This window comes from Lemur catta, chromosome 10 (genome assembly GCF_020740605.2).
Source record: "Lemur catta isolate mLemCat1 chromosome 10, mLemCat1.pri, whole genome shotgun sequence".
Lineage (NCBI taxonomy): Eukaryota > Metazoa > Chordata > Mammalia > Primates > Lemuridae > Lemur > Lemur catta.
Window position 1 is genome coordinate 61,856,583 of NC_059137.1, and position 14,797 is coordinate 61,871,379.

A 14,797-nucleotide genomic window follows, 5' to 3' on the forward strand; every position below is an offset into this window, starting at 1 on the left:
ATTAAAATGAAGAATTTATAAAGAAAATATGTAGCCTTTTAGCAGAAAACTGTTAATGAAAACAATGTTTTGTCTGAGGTAGAAAATTCCATAAGTATATTCACAACTGGTATATGTTGTTGTAAGCAAAAATGTTTGTATGTTTTTGTTTCCCAACATAATGTTATAAGTATCTGGGGAAAAATAACTTTAAAAGAAAAACCCAAAATAGTAATTCTGGAATGCTTTAAAAAGTTAGGAATAATGTTAAATAAAGTTTCCTCAATGAAGACAATATGAATCTTGTGCTATATGAGATGTTGTGTACACATATTCTGGCATAAAGATTAATGTTCTTTGGTGTCTTTTTCGTTCTGCTTTTGTTCTTTAACATTTAGGTGCCTTGACCCAAGCCATTCGAAATTTTGCAAAAAGCCTTGAAGGTTGGCTTTCCAATGCCATGAACAATATTCCACAGAGAATGATACAAACCAAGGTATACTTTATGTCTTTGCTTTTTCTTTTGTGTTTAATAAATTGTTATGAACTATATGAACTTTATGTCCTATCAAATGATATCATGTACAGTGTTAATGTTATAATGTATAGAATCTTTTAAAACTGATTTTTATATTTAATTTTATAATCATGTAAAAAAGAATTTACATAAAAGATGTTTGATGATATTCCTTTCAAAGAGAACAGTGAAACTTTTTAAGTGTAGTGCATTTCCAAGCCCTTTTCTAAACAATATGTCAGAATATATATATTCTAACTATGTATCAGAAACATATAAACTATATATGTTTAATTTCAAATATTAAAAAAAATAGCCTAGGCCCTAGGATGTTAAAATAGTTCCCATTTGAAGGAATTTTAGATTTTTTAAATTCCCTACTATACTTACTGTATTCTGAAAAGTTCATGTAAATTAACGTTCCTTTGATTTTTCAGGATGTTTTGTTTTTCAACACTGGTGACTGCTTTTGTGAATCAAGTAATCATTTCAAGTGAACATTATCTCATAATTTATAAGTGTATCTCAGGAATATGGATTATTTAGCTAGAATATGAATTCTAGTCTCCACTTTGTCCACTACTAGCTATGTTACTTTATGCTAATCTATGAACATATCCCCATGGCAAGATTGGACTGATTCTAAATTTTATCTAAATTTTGGTGCCAGAAATCACAATTGTGGCTTTTTGTCAGTGACTGTATTTACTATCAGACTCTAACAATATGCCTTATCTTTCAATTTGAGGGCAAAGTTGATAAATTGAAGTTCTTGTGACTGCTAAGTTTTTGTGGGAACACAAGTAGCTCCCCATTCTTGCTGCTTTGACTTAAAGTTTACAGTAAAACTTCCTCTCTCTGAAACATAGAGAAGGCAACATTTTATTGATAAGCCCACCTTAGATTGTTGCTCTAGAGCTGTGCTATCAGTGCAGTAGGGCTAGCCATATGTGGCTCTTTACATTTGAGTTTTAAATTAAAATGAAGTGAAATGAAAAATTTAGCTCTTACACTAGCTACATTTCAGTGCTCAAGCCCGCTGTGGTTAGTGGCTACCATATTGGACAGCACATATGCAGTGCATTTCCATTATCACAGAAAGTTCTTTTTGGCAGTGCTGTTGTTGAGTACCACATTGAGGTGGGCAAAAAAAAAAAAAAAGTTGCTATTTGATTATGATAGAGGAATTTTTTCCAACTTGCAAACTTGCAACTTCAGTCATGTTCATAACAATACCTGAAACAGCCAAGACTGCTTCCCTTCCCAGTGTCATCAAAGTGAACGTGATAGCAGTTCAGCTGCAACATTGACCATCTCATTGACCTCCAGGGTTGATTTGGATGATTTACTGGGGTGGAGGGTGCCTTCTGCTCTTCCACTTTCACTGATAATGCAGCCATTTTTCCACTGAGCACTCGATGAATGAAGGCAATTTACCATGATAGAGGAAACAGCATTGCCACCACCGTGAATGTCAGAATCAAAATGCCTGAGTTCAAATCCCACCACTATAATGGAGTTTCTATGCAACCTTGAGCAAAGTACTTAACCTGTTTAAATCATAGTATGTGTCTAACAGATGGTTATGAGAATTGAACAAGATAATACCACTTAGTATGTACTAGATTAATATAAACCACAAAAATGGAAAAGGGATGACTCATTTTTGAGGGTATGTAACTATCAAGATAGAGCATTCTTTACCCTGAGAATACTCTCTACCATTCAGCCAACTGATTGTTCAACTACTTGCTGTTTATATACCCAGAGTGATTTAATGCAATACCTTATATTTAATGCAATACCTTATATTCTATAAATATGTTGAAATTTTTAACTTTTTTTAAAGGTTAGAATCATTAGATGTACTGTGCATGTAACAAATTTCCATGAGATTATGAGATTTATATATTTATCTAGACTTTTTTGGCATTATCTTTGATATCTTTCAACACAAACTGGTTCATTCAGGGTTCCAACAGGAAACAAATGGTGCATCCAGAGGGAGGGGGAGGGATAATTGACGAGAGCTTAAGAAGAGTTTATTTCCAAATGTATGAATTTGAGAAAACCAAGGATGAATGGTAAAGCACTCCAGGGCTTGCAATAGTGGGAAGTCCTAACGATCCCTAGGTCTGAAGGATTAGGGGTGAAATCTATGTCATAAGGAGATCCCGTTTTTTTTCCCAAGGACTGTAGTGGGCTTAAAAAAGAAAGGCAAGCTCTCCTCAAACAGGAAGACAGCAGAGATTGTAGGGAATCAACACTCTAACCGTTCTAACCATTCTTCCCATCCTTTAATCTCCTACCAGTGCCTATCACTGGTCAAACCCAGCTGAAAGCCAGGGGACAAGGGAGGAGGTTAATGTAGTCCATTCAGGTTAGTCTTCCTGGGCACAGAGCAGGATGGAGAAGAACAGAAAGTAGATTTTGAGAGGCAAATGGAGATTTCCTGGATAGCCCTTTTAAAAAAATTTAAATTCCTAAAAAGAATTATTTTAGTTGTTCGCCTCTGATAAGTTTATTAGCTATATATTTACTAATAAAGGTTATGATGAACTCTCTAACCTTAAAATTACCCAGGATTCTATAAAGTAAAGGTAATAAGAGTAAATCTGAATGGTAGTTCTCTGAAATGTATTTTTTTAGTCCAATTTAAAAAGAAAGGATGTATAGTTTGGTTTTCCAAATAAAAAGAATTTTTTTTAATCTGCCTAGTTTCTAGTTGACTGTCCTAAAAAAACAGTAAAAAAGGAATGAAAACCAACATTTTTTTCTGCTTCCATAGACAAAGTCATTTCTTGCTGTGGGTGAGTAGTTATTTGCAAGACTGGTTTAATTAATGCTGCACTCAGATGTGAAAGAATGTGGGAGTTTGTTTTAGTCTTGACCTCAACCTACTCAAAAGGAAAATAATACTTGGCTTAGAGATTTAGATGCTATAATTTACAAGTAAACTATCTCACCAAATGAATTTGAAATAAGTGTCAGAGGAAAGCATTTAAAATTTGGCAAGGAAAAAAAGATCTGAAGATTGCAGTGACTTCTTTTACTGGAGGAAAAAGGAATCCCAACTTAATTGGATTTCTTTACAGGTTGCCGCTGTAAGTGCCTTTGCCCAGACTCTGCGAAGATACACATCGCTCAATCACCTGGCCCAGGCAGCTCGTGCAGTACTTCAGAACACTTCCCAAATCAACCAGATGCTCAATGACCTCAACCGTGTCGACTTTGCCAATGTCCAGGTACTCTGTTTTCTTGCAAAACTTGTCTTTTAAGGAAAGATTCCCAATTTGTTCTTCTTAATTAGTATCATTAAATTTCTTTTTGAAGTCTCATCTGTACACAGATAGCGTCTATATTCACTAAATTCTGAAACAGAGGAGTTTTATTCAGATGTGACTTTACTGCTCCAGTATTTGTGGTTTAAGTCAGCTAAGATTAATAGTCCTAGAAGACAACATAATATATTACCAGGGTTTGCTGAATAGTTATTGGAGTAATGAAGATCATAGTCATTGAAGTTAGGCAAGAAATTAAACTCTTCCATCTACCAGCTGTGGGATCTTAAGCAAGTTACTTAACTACTCTGGGCTTTTACTTTTCACACCTTATAACACCTATCTTAGATTATTATTTACATATTTAGTAATTTTTACCATGATATGCAGAAACATTTCTGTTAGTATAGTGCCCTAGCTTCAAAGAACTAAGAACAGCTCTATTTAAGAGTTCACTATAGGTGCCTACTAAATATTTGTTCACTTGGAAAGAATTAGATGCTGTAAGCTTGGCTATTTTGATAGTTCAAATGAAAAAAGTATTTTTTAACCTTGTGATGAGACTATTCATCTGTACTGTAAAGTACACTTTTAAAAAAGCTAAGTTAAAAATATTATTATAGGATTTCAACAAATATTTTATTTCTGATACTGGAGGAAAAAGCAATGATTCTAATTGTTACCACATAAAAATAATACTAGTGCTCACCAAAAGCATAAGCAACAAAAGAAAAAATACGTAAACTGAACATAATCAAAATTTAGAATATTTGGGTTTCAAAAGAGACCATGAAGAAAGTGAAATGAGGCCAGGTGTGATGGCTCACTCTTAATCATTTAAGCACTTTGAGAGGCTACGGCAGGAGGCTGGCTTGAGCCCATGAGTTCCAAACCAGCCTGGGCAACATAGTGAGACCCAGGCAAAATCTTTACAAAAATGAACAAAATCATTAGCCAGGCATAGTGGTGTATACCTATGATCCTGGCTACTCAGGAGGATCTGAGGCAGGAGGATTGTTTGAGCCCAGGAGTTTGAGGCTACAGTGAGCTATTACCATACCACTAAATCCCAGCCTAGGCAAGCAAGTGAGACCCTGTCTCTAAAAAAAAAAAAGAGAGAGAGAGAAGAAAGTGAAATGATAACCCACAAAATGTGAGAAAATTTTTGCAAATCATGTATCTAAGAGAGGAATTGCATATATTAACAGAATATATAAAAAAACATGATAATCCAATAATAAAAAGACAACTTGATTAAATATGGGCAAAAATCTAAATAGACATTTCTTCACAGAAAACATGCAAATGGTCAATAAGCACCTGGAAAGATGCTCAATATCATTAGCCACTAGAGAAATGCAAGTCAAAACCACAATGGGATACCATTTCATACATAGTAAAATCAGTATAATCAAAAAGATAATAACAAGTGTTGGTGGGGATGTAGAAAAATTGGAACCTCATACACTACTGGTCAGAATGTAAAATGCTACAGCCACTTTGGAAAACAGTCTGGTAGTTCCTCAAAAAGATAAATGTAGAATTACCATACAACTCAGCAATTCCAGTCCTTGGTGTATACCCAAGAGAAATGAAAACATGTCCACACAAAAACTTATACATAGATGGTCATAGCCGCATTATTCATATTAGCCACATAAAAGTGGAAATAACCCAAATGTTGACAAATTGACAAACAAATGTGGTTTATCTATACAATGTAATACTATTAGACAATAAAAAGAAATGAAGTTCTGGTTCATTCTACAACATAGATGCACCTTGGAAACATTATGCTAAGTGAAAGAATCTAGGTACAAAGGACCACCTATTGCATATTCCATTTATTTGAAATGTCCAGAATAGATAAATCTATGGAGACAGAAAGTAGATTAGTGGCTGCCTAGGGCTGGGGGACTGAGGGAATTGGAAGGTGATACATAGGGGCAGTAGGTTTATTTTTGTGGAAATGAAAAAGTTCTAAAATTGATTGTAGTGAGGAATGTACAACCCTGTATGAATATACTTAGAAGAAGCCTTTGAACTATATATTTTAAATGGGAGAATTATATGATAAGTGGATTATATCTCAATGAAGCTGTTAAAAATTTCATTTTTTTAAAAAATAAACTAATTATTAATTACTACATTTCCTAGAAATTTTAATCTTTACTTCTGGTCTAGTTTTATCATTAAAATATATCAAAAAGTAATATTTAAACTTGATCCATTTTAGGATATGATAAATTATTTAAGCTCATTATGACTTCTATGGATTTGGTTCAAACTTCTGATAATTTATAAAGTTTTTAAAATCTTATCTATCTGCAAACATACATACACATACACATGCAAACACAAAACCTTTACAAGAACAAACTGTCTCAGGTTTTCAAAACCATTTACTTTACATATTTTAATGGAATTTACATTAACTGATTTAGTGAGAATATTAAAAGTTCATATAGCCTTAAATCCATACTGTAATGTTTATTTCAAATCTTCTTTCAGAAAAGATATGTTTTGAAAATACCTTAAGGAAAGTTGAAGTAGTAAGGCAACTTCTAGTTGTACAAAGTAATTTAAGCCCATTAACAGGAACTATTTTTAAGAATGGTTTCCAAGAACATCTGAGAAAGGTTTTAAATGTTCTGTTAGCATTATTTTCATGTGGTATTTGTATCTTTGCAATCCTGTGAAATATTTATGCAAATGAATCTTTCCCTGGTTATAAACACTAACCTTGAGAACATCTTTGCATATAAATGGTCAATTATATATCTTCTGTACTACTTATCCTCCACCCACCAACTTTGAGACTACCCTTTCTCTTCCTGTATTTTCAACTATCAAGTTTTTCTGGGTCTACCATGACAGTCATTAGTGCTGAACCTGTATGATTAAACATCTGCCCTCCAAAACTTCCTTCCTTTCTTCAGAGGACCATGAACACGGTGGCGAGCCCTTCATTTTCCTGTACATTTTACTTTTCACTGTTCTGTTTATTTTAATGAGTAATCTCTTCTTCAAGGTAGCATATTTCATCTTTAACTCCCTTGTTTCTTTCCTTTTATTTTCTAAGCTTTACCAAGTCTTCCCAGAGTCCCCTGCCTCCCATTCCACCTTGATCACCCACTCCTGTTCATTTCAAAGTTGTCCCTGCCCCTGTAAGATTCACCTCAGTTAAGACTGACAAATATAAGGGTGATGTTCTTGTAGTAAGGTAACTTCAGTTACAAACAATTAAATTACATGTGTCAATATTACAATACCATAAAAGCTTAAAAGTACTAGAAAGTTCCTTTCAGATTATCCATAGATCTCTTTTTTACCACTTTATTCTCCTCTAATTAAATCCTAATTAAATCTTCTTTTCCTCATGCATTCAAGATAATTTTTCTATTGAAGTATAATTGGTTTTCTGTTTCATTTAATTCATAGTATTAAAATGATATTGCTCTCTAATTTTTAATATAAATGGATGATGTTTTATCTTTTAAGTCATTAAATATGAAATGTCTGTATTTGAATCAAAAGTTTAGTTTATTGTATCTCAAACAAGAAACAGGACAGTTAATCAAAGTATACGCCTAACTATTGACACAGTTTTGCCATCTTAACAGTAGCTTGTTTATGCCAGGAGCGAAGAAGCCTGGAGAGCAAGTAGCGATGAAATCACAAAAGGTGTTTTCCACAACTTATTGAGAATTGAATATTTTTCCTTGCAAGAAGTGGTCCAAAGCCTGGAAGAAGTGGTAGTCAGTTGACACAAGGTCTGGTGAATACAGTGGATGACAGAGAGTTTCTAAGCCCAGCCTCTGTAGTTTGAGCAACGTTGATTTTTGTGACATGTGGTCTCGCAAGAGGATTAGCCTGTCTCTATTGACCAATTTCAGCTGCTTAATCACAAGCATCCTCATCATTTTGTCCAGTTGGGTGCAGTAGACATCCACTGTAATTGATTCACCAGGTTTCATGACGCTATAGTGGATAATACCAGCCATAGATCACCAAATAGACACCATTAGCTTTTTTTGATAAATATTTGGTTTTGGACTGTGTTTTGGCACTTCATCTTTATCCAACCATTGTGCTGAATGCTTGCAGTTGTCAAAAAGAATCTATTTTTCATCACACATAACAATATGGTGTAGAAATAGTTTGCCTTTATGTTGTGACAGTAAAGAAAGGCAAGCTTCAAGATGATTTCTCTTCTGATACTCATTTAATTCATTTGATACCCATCTGGACAGCTTCTTTACCTTGGCAATTTTTTCCAAATGGTTAAATATTGTTAGAATAATGTGTCAAACCTGGCTGCTAATTCACACATAGGTTGATATGGATTTGCTGCCACTATAGCTCTCAGCTCATCATTAACCACCTTGGTCTCAGGTCATCCACATGGCTCACTTTCAAAATTAAAATCACCAGAATGAAACTTCTCAAACTGTTGACATACTGTGCATTCATTAGCCACATCCTTCCCAAACACTTCGATGATATTTTGAGCTGTCTGTGCTGCAATGGTTCCATGATGGAACTCGTATTCGAAAATAACATGAATTTTTGACATATCCATGGTTTCACAAAAATTGTTCTAAAAAAAATAGGAAAGATAATTACAAACCAAAATGTGCATTTGAAAGACTGAGGATGTACCTTCACAATGGGGAAAAAAATCAAGAAGTGTCAAAATGAAATTCAGATATATCAGCTGTCAAACTTAGCACTTAAGGAAATCGGACATTTCATACTTAGTAACCTAATACATTATGGGCTAAGTAGATTTGGGTGGTCTGACTTGATAACCTAACTATTACATATATTTTTGTTTCTGTATTTAAAAGCCATTCTGATTTTGATATTCTGACTACTTGTCATTTTGGGTATAATGTTTTTTAAGCTAAGAACATCTTTAAATATTCATCCTTAGCTTTTTAAATTATAGAATTGAAATATCTAAATTCCTCTCACAAGGGGATATTTACAATGTATTCTATTGCTAGTATATTTTCATTCTAGAGAGTAGTAAAATAAAGTATAATAAAAAGTAGCTCAAAAAGATGAAAAAATGTTCTGTGGTTTTATTTCTCAAAGTTAAGTTTTAGATTATCATATGCCAAGTATGATAAAACTGCCAAGTAAATAGTGAGTTTGAATTTATGGTAAGAAATGAAATTATATTCTTCCACAGATACTAGTAAGTTCCTCCTTACCATTATCAATACATAAACAACAACAACAAAACTTCCCTAAAATGGGTATACAGTTTCAGTTTTGCAAGATAAAAAAGTATATATATTAATAGTTAACACTGCTGTGCTCTACACTTAAAAATAATTAAGATAGTGTTATGGGTTTTTATGACAATAAAATAATGCTTACACTAATGAATGAACAAATGAAAACGTAACTTTACTCTGTTACTTTCTTGATGTTTAAAATTCTTTCTTGGGTACTCTCACAGACTCTTTTTTTCAGTTGACAAATGATAAATGTATTTGTTTATGGGGTACAATGTAATGTTTCAATACATGTAAACATTGGAATGATGAAATGAGGGAAATTAGTATATCATCACCTCAAATATTTATCATTTCCTTGTGGCGAGAACATTTAAAATTATCTTGGAGCTCTTTTGAAATATAAATTGCTATAAAATTTCTGGAAGTCATTTGACAGTATGTAAGATCTTAGCTATTTTTATGTAAATCTTCATAGAGAAATAAGTAGAAAAGTAAGCAAAAATATAATACACAAGATTGCTAATTTCAGCTTTATTCATAATAGTGAAATGTTGGAACAAACAAATGTTTAACTGTATGGGATTGGTTATATAAATGAAACAAGTTCATTCATTGAGCACATTTGCCTACATGGAAAAATAGTTATACTATACAGTTAAGTGGAACTAAACAGAATATCTAGTAGAATGTATAATATGATCCTCTTTTATTTTAAACATTTATATGTGAATAAGCATATAATATATAAATATTATAAAATGTTTGTATAAATATGAATAATTGTGTTATGAATATATTCATAATTCATATTCATAAACAATAATTATATACATCAATATGTTATAGTTATCTCAGCATTGCTATTTTAGGTATTCTTAATATTTTGTTTCTTGTTGCTAATTTGTATGTTCAGGTTTTTTTATAATCACATTTTAGTGTACTTAAAACATTTAAAGGTAATATTTGGGAGGTAACATCTGAAAGAATTTACGATTAATTAGATAAGAGAAAGGAGGATAGTGGATTATATCATCAGCTGAGATTAGAAGAAACAGTAGGTTTCCCTGGGGAAATAAAATGAATTAAGTTTGGAATATTTTGCATTTGAAGTGCCTCAAGGTGGAAATGTCCCTTGAATAGGTAAAATCTATAGGATCAGCAGAGATACTAGAACTTAGAGGATTAAGTATTTATTCAGCTAAAATTGTCAATTTGAATGAACTTGTCCTCTGAGAACACATAGAATAAAAGTTACAGACACTCTTCAGAAGAATACATATATATTCACAAGATTTTATATGTAGAATTAGGACCTTCACAGACACCCCTCCAAAGAAGCCCATATTGAAAAAATTATCTAGATTCAATGAGCTCCACTTAAAAATTTCTGTTAAATTTTATTGTTTTAATATTATGCCTAGAAAAACTGAGGCCCATATAGATCAAATTAATTGCTTCAGGTCAGTTTAATTGAGGACTTCGTTTAAAATCCATGTCATCTGACCTAGTCAAATATTGTATTACCAAATAACTTTTACCTTGAGAGAAAAGTGTTTTCTTTTTTTAATCTTACAGCATAGCACTGGAAACATCATAAAACTTATGACAACCACTGAAAAATAGCCTTAGAAGTTTCTGTTTTCATTGCCATTACCAAATATCAAACTTCCCAACCAGAACCAGAAGGGAAATTGCAGTAATCAAATTTTTTTGGCAAGAAGCATGTCTACATTTCTCAAGAGTTTTTGTTGTTGTTGTTATTGTTGTTTTCAGTTCTCCGAATTAATTTGCATTCATAGTCTTGCCTTGATAGCCCTTGGGATTTCTATTCCCAATCCATAAAACCCATAACACCATATGCTTCCACCTAGTACCATTCAGTGTTTGTTTCAGTTTTAATCTTGAGGGACCATTTTTGGCCAATTGAATGTTTTTATCCATCTGACTTACCCTAAATCTTCTCAAATGAATTGTCTTTAATGTTTTATGTAATGGGGCGGAGGGAGAGAGAATTTTGAAGGCAGTATTAGAACTGAATAGAATGGAAGATCTTGCCTGTAGGTTCAGGCTTCTATTTTTTTTTAAATCATGTATTTTAGTTTTTCACACAGACAGGCTAGCTAATGTAGAAAAACCAAGTTATACTTATATATCACATCACTTTTCATGTACCAAAATGAGCAAGCAAGGAGAAATATTAATCCCCTAAAACTGATAAAGGTGGTATTAGTTTCCTTAACAACTGATAAGTAGTTGTTCATTTTCTTGATTCACTGTGTGAAGCTTTTATTATAATTTCCCATTCTTGCATCTGGTCTGTGTGCTGACATTCCATGAAAAAAATGCTGAGTCGAACTTTTCCTTTGCTTTGGGTGTACTGTCCCAGGAGCAGGCTTCCTGGGTGTGCCAGTGTGATGACAACATGGTTCAGAGACTAGAAACAGACTTCAAGATGACTCTTCAGCAGCAGAGCACCCTGGAGCAGTGGGCCGCATGGCTTGACAACGTCATGATGCAAGCACTGAAACCCTATGAAGGAAGACCCAGTTTTCCTAAAGCTGCCAGGCAATTTCTGCTAAAATGGTCTTTCTACAGGTATCATCTTCATTCTCCTTAAGCTTTCTTCTTCATGTTCTGCAAGTATGTGTGTGTGTGCGTGCTCATGCTTCTCAGACAAAAGAAATGAGTGAAGATTTCAGTTTGCGGAAACTTCCTGTTGTAACTATCTTCAACCCAACTCAATGATTACAACATCATGGAAATGTACCAGGAGATTTAGGGAAATAAACTTTCTTCTAGGAAAAAAAATCCTCTTGCTCAAAGCCGTAGATAGTCTCAGATAGGAACATCTCAGGTTCCAGTTTAGATACTGTGTTCAGCAACAATTGAAACAGGGCTACAGTCCTCCTTCCTTCCTCTTGCAATATACATCATTTAGGCTTTTGTGGTCCCTAGACCAGTGGCATCACTATCAATTGGATGGAAAAGTGTTAGAAATACAAATTCTTAGGCCCCCACCCCAAATCTCTCTGAATCAGAACCTGTGGAGGTAAGGCCCAGCAATTTGTGTTTTAAAAAGTGCTCCAGGTAATTCTCATGCATGCTCAGAACCATCTAGTTAATTTGTTGATTTTATCAATTACAATTGTTTTCAAACCTGGCCACCAGGTTTTAATGTTAAAAAAAAAATCCTACGTGCCCCCCAAGACCTATGAAATCAAAATCTTGGTGGTCAAGAGGTAGTGATTAGGAATATGGGTAATCGGGATTTTTATTTCTTTCAAAAAGCTCTCCTGGTGATTCTAATGCACACCCAGTAATCAAGTAGACAGTAACATTCCTTATTAATAATATGAATCACTTTTTGACTAAAATAATGTAGGCAGAAATACATGTTTTTGTAGATATAGAAGCACCCAGAGGAGAAAGGCTTTCTGATTACATGACATATGATATCAAATGTTGGGATGAACTGTTGACCATAGCTCTGCCACAAGGGTTAAAAATAGTATTTATGACCTGTGTAGGTCAGCAATTATACTATGTATGCATAGGATAGAATTGACAATGGACTTCTATTTCATAAGTTAGATAAGTTATATTTTTAACTCTGCTGTTTGTTCTTTGTGTTGAGAGTTTTTTTTTGGTTTTTGGTTTTTGGTTTGTTTGTTTTTTTGCTTCTTTAGATAAAGCTGGCCCCCACTGACTTAGGCCTAAAAGCCATATCTACTCTGAAGTATAGACAGTCTCTAATTTAGATTTTTTGCAGCCATGCAAATGTCAGAAAGTACTGACCATATGACAGCCCTGACCCTGGCTGTAGGTACACTATGGTCATCACCTGGATATCAGTGGTGAGTCCAAAACTAGTTGTGAGAAGGGAAAGTATATGAATAAATAACAGAATTTAGGAATTAGTAGTACTTGAGAACCCAGTAAACCCAGACTACAGGATTTCCATCTTGTTTTGACCACCAATTAATTATGATGGTAGTTGCTTTGGTTTTTATTATAAGTGACTTTTTCTCAACTGACTGGGTCTAATTCTTATTTCTTAATCTGAAGTAGAGGTGTAGATCCACTATATGTTGAATTAAGAGTTAAATTATTCTTACATTTTGAAAATAGCTTTCTAGTGTCTAGCCCAGTGTCCAGTGCAGTGAAAGAAAGCTAGCCAGTTTTTGCTGTTGTCTTGTTTTTGTTTTTTGTAGTGGCATAATTTCACATAATGCCTCTCATATATTTAATACCTTTAGCTCACATGATTTGAGAAGCACATTATTAAGGTGCTCTCTGACTCTGTGACCCACTGGTAATGCTCTAGGGAAGCCAGTGCTAGGTTTGGATTTGGGTGTTAATAAGAAATATGTTGATGAGAATTTTAAGTTTTCCCTCGATTTTAGGGGAAGACTTGAAAAGCATTGTCACAGTGTTCTCAAAGTAGAAGCAACAACATTAGCAGTAATGGTGGAATTCAAAATTTTAATTTGGGAACATTAAGATCTCAGATATTTTCCCCATTGCTTGAGTTAATTTTTTATTCATCAGTTTTTTTCCCAGAAAATAATATAAATGGTATATGTGTTCCATGAGTGATTGAGGAAATGGCAGTAACACTGACTGGCTATTCTAAAACTTTTATGACCAAAGGCAGAGTCAGAAAAGGCAAGGGTTTTTTTGGGTTTTTTTTTCCTTCCTCCTGCTTTCTTATGTTGTTAGTGTCAGACTTGCCCTTACTCTTTCCTGTGGGATTTTTCTTTCCTATATTTAGTTGATATCATTTTAGAAGTACACCCCTGGAGCCTTCATCTCCACAGAGATCTGTTGCAGGTATCTTGAAAGGAGAGAAAATTACTTACTTGAATTTCTTGTTCTCTGCAGATATACAAACCCAGTGGATCATCACTTGCCTGCCCTCTGTCCTCCCTGAGTTGGGGATAATTGGCTTGTTATTATTAGACACTATTATGGTTATTATTTTCATTTCAAAAAGACTTGAAGGCGTACGGTTCAGGGCCCCAGAAGGAAAGGCACATTCAGACAGATGCATACCTCCTGCTGGTAGGCAAAGTCAATAGCTTAGAAACTTAAGAGCATTTTAATATCTGAACTGTTTTTTAGTGAGACATAAAAACATATTGAATAATGAAAACTACATTCACAAACTATCAAAGAAGCAGAATTAGAGTATTTTTAAACATGCTTTTAGCATTGCAAATGCCAAAAATTTGTAAACTCATAAATGCCATTGTAAATTTGGCAATCATATACACAGACCCTTCATGTTCTGAAATCAGATACTTAAGCTCATAATTTCTAAAATTCTATGTATATATTTACATGCATAGAAATATAGAAATGAACTGGCAGAGAATCATGATAGCAGCCATTGATATATCGCTGCAAACATGCTCTGCTTCAAATGGGGGTCTCTCCTTGCCTAAGCTGGCTTTGAATGACTAATGGTGGCTCCCTAGGAGGCAGGAAAAGAAAATCACCGCCTTTCTTGGGCAGAAATGGAGAAATTATGTGGGCCATTTCTCAGCTTGTGTGTTTTGTGGATAACGGAAGAGAGTATTCCTCAGGGCCACCCTAAAGGTTATCCAAATATCCCATTTTTAAAGAATGGAATGTATAGCTTTGATACTGTGGCTTGAAGGGGGGCACGGGGAACCTAGTTTGCCTACAACTGGACAATATATGAATCTTCCAAAAAATAATACTCTTTTTGAATCAATTGTAAACCCTGTTCAAAGAGAAAGTTCACATGA

The 14,797-nt window shown here is 33.9% G+C and overlaps 1 protein-coding gene across 6 annotated transcripts in view; it reads left to right on the forward strand.

Moving 5' to 3' along the window:
* RFX3 (regulatory factor X3) overlaps window positions 1–14,797 on the forward strand; it is a 293,748-nt gene that overhangs the window by 239,682 nt on the left and 39,269 nt on the right. For 5 of the 6 annotated variants that reach the window (XM_045563482.1, XM_045563483.1, XM_045563478.1 and 2 more), the window contains 3 exons: window positions 378–475; window positions 3,592–3,741; window positions 11,413–11,621. In XM_045563482.1, the coding sequence (XP_045419438.1) occupies window positions 378–475; window positions 3,592–3,741; window positions 11,413–11,621 (457 nt within the window). Of the gene's footprint in view, window positions 1–377; window positions 476–3,591; window positions 3,742–11,412; window positions 11,622–14,797 lie in introns of those variants that run through there. The other variant, XR_006737905.1, reaches the window with a different exon arrangement.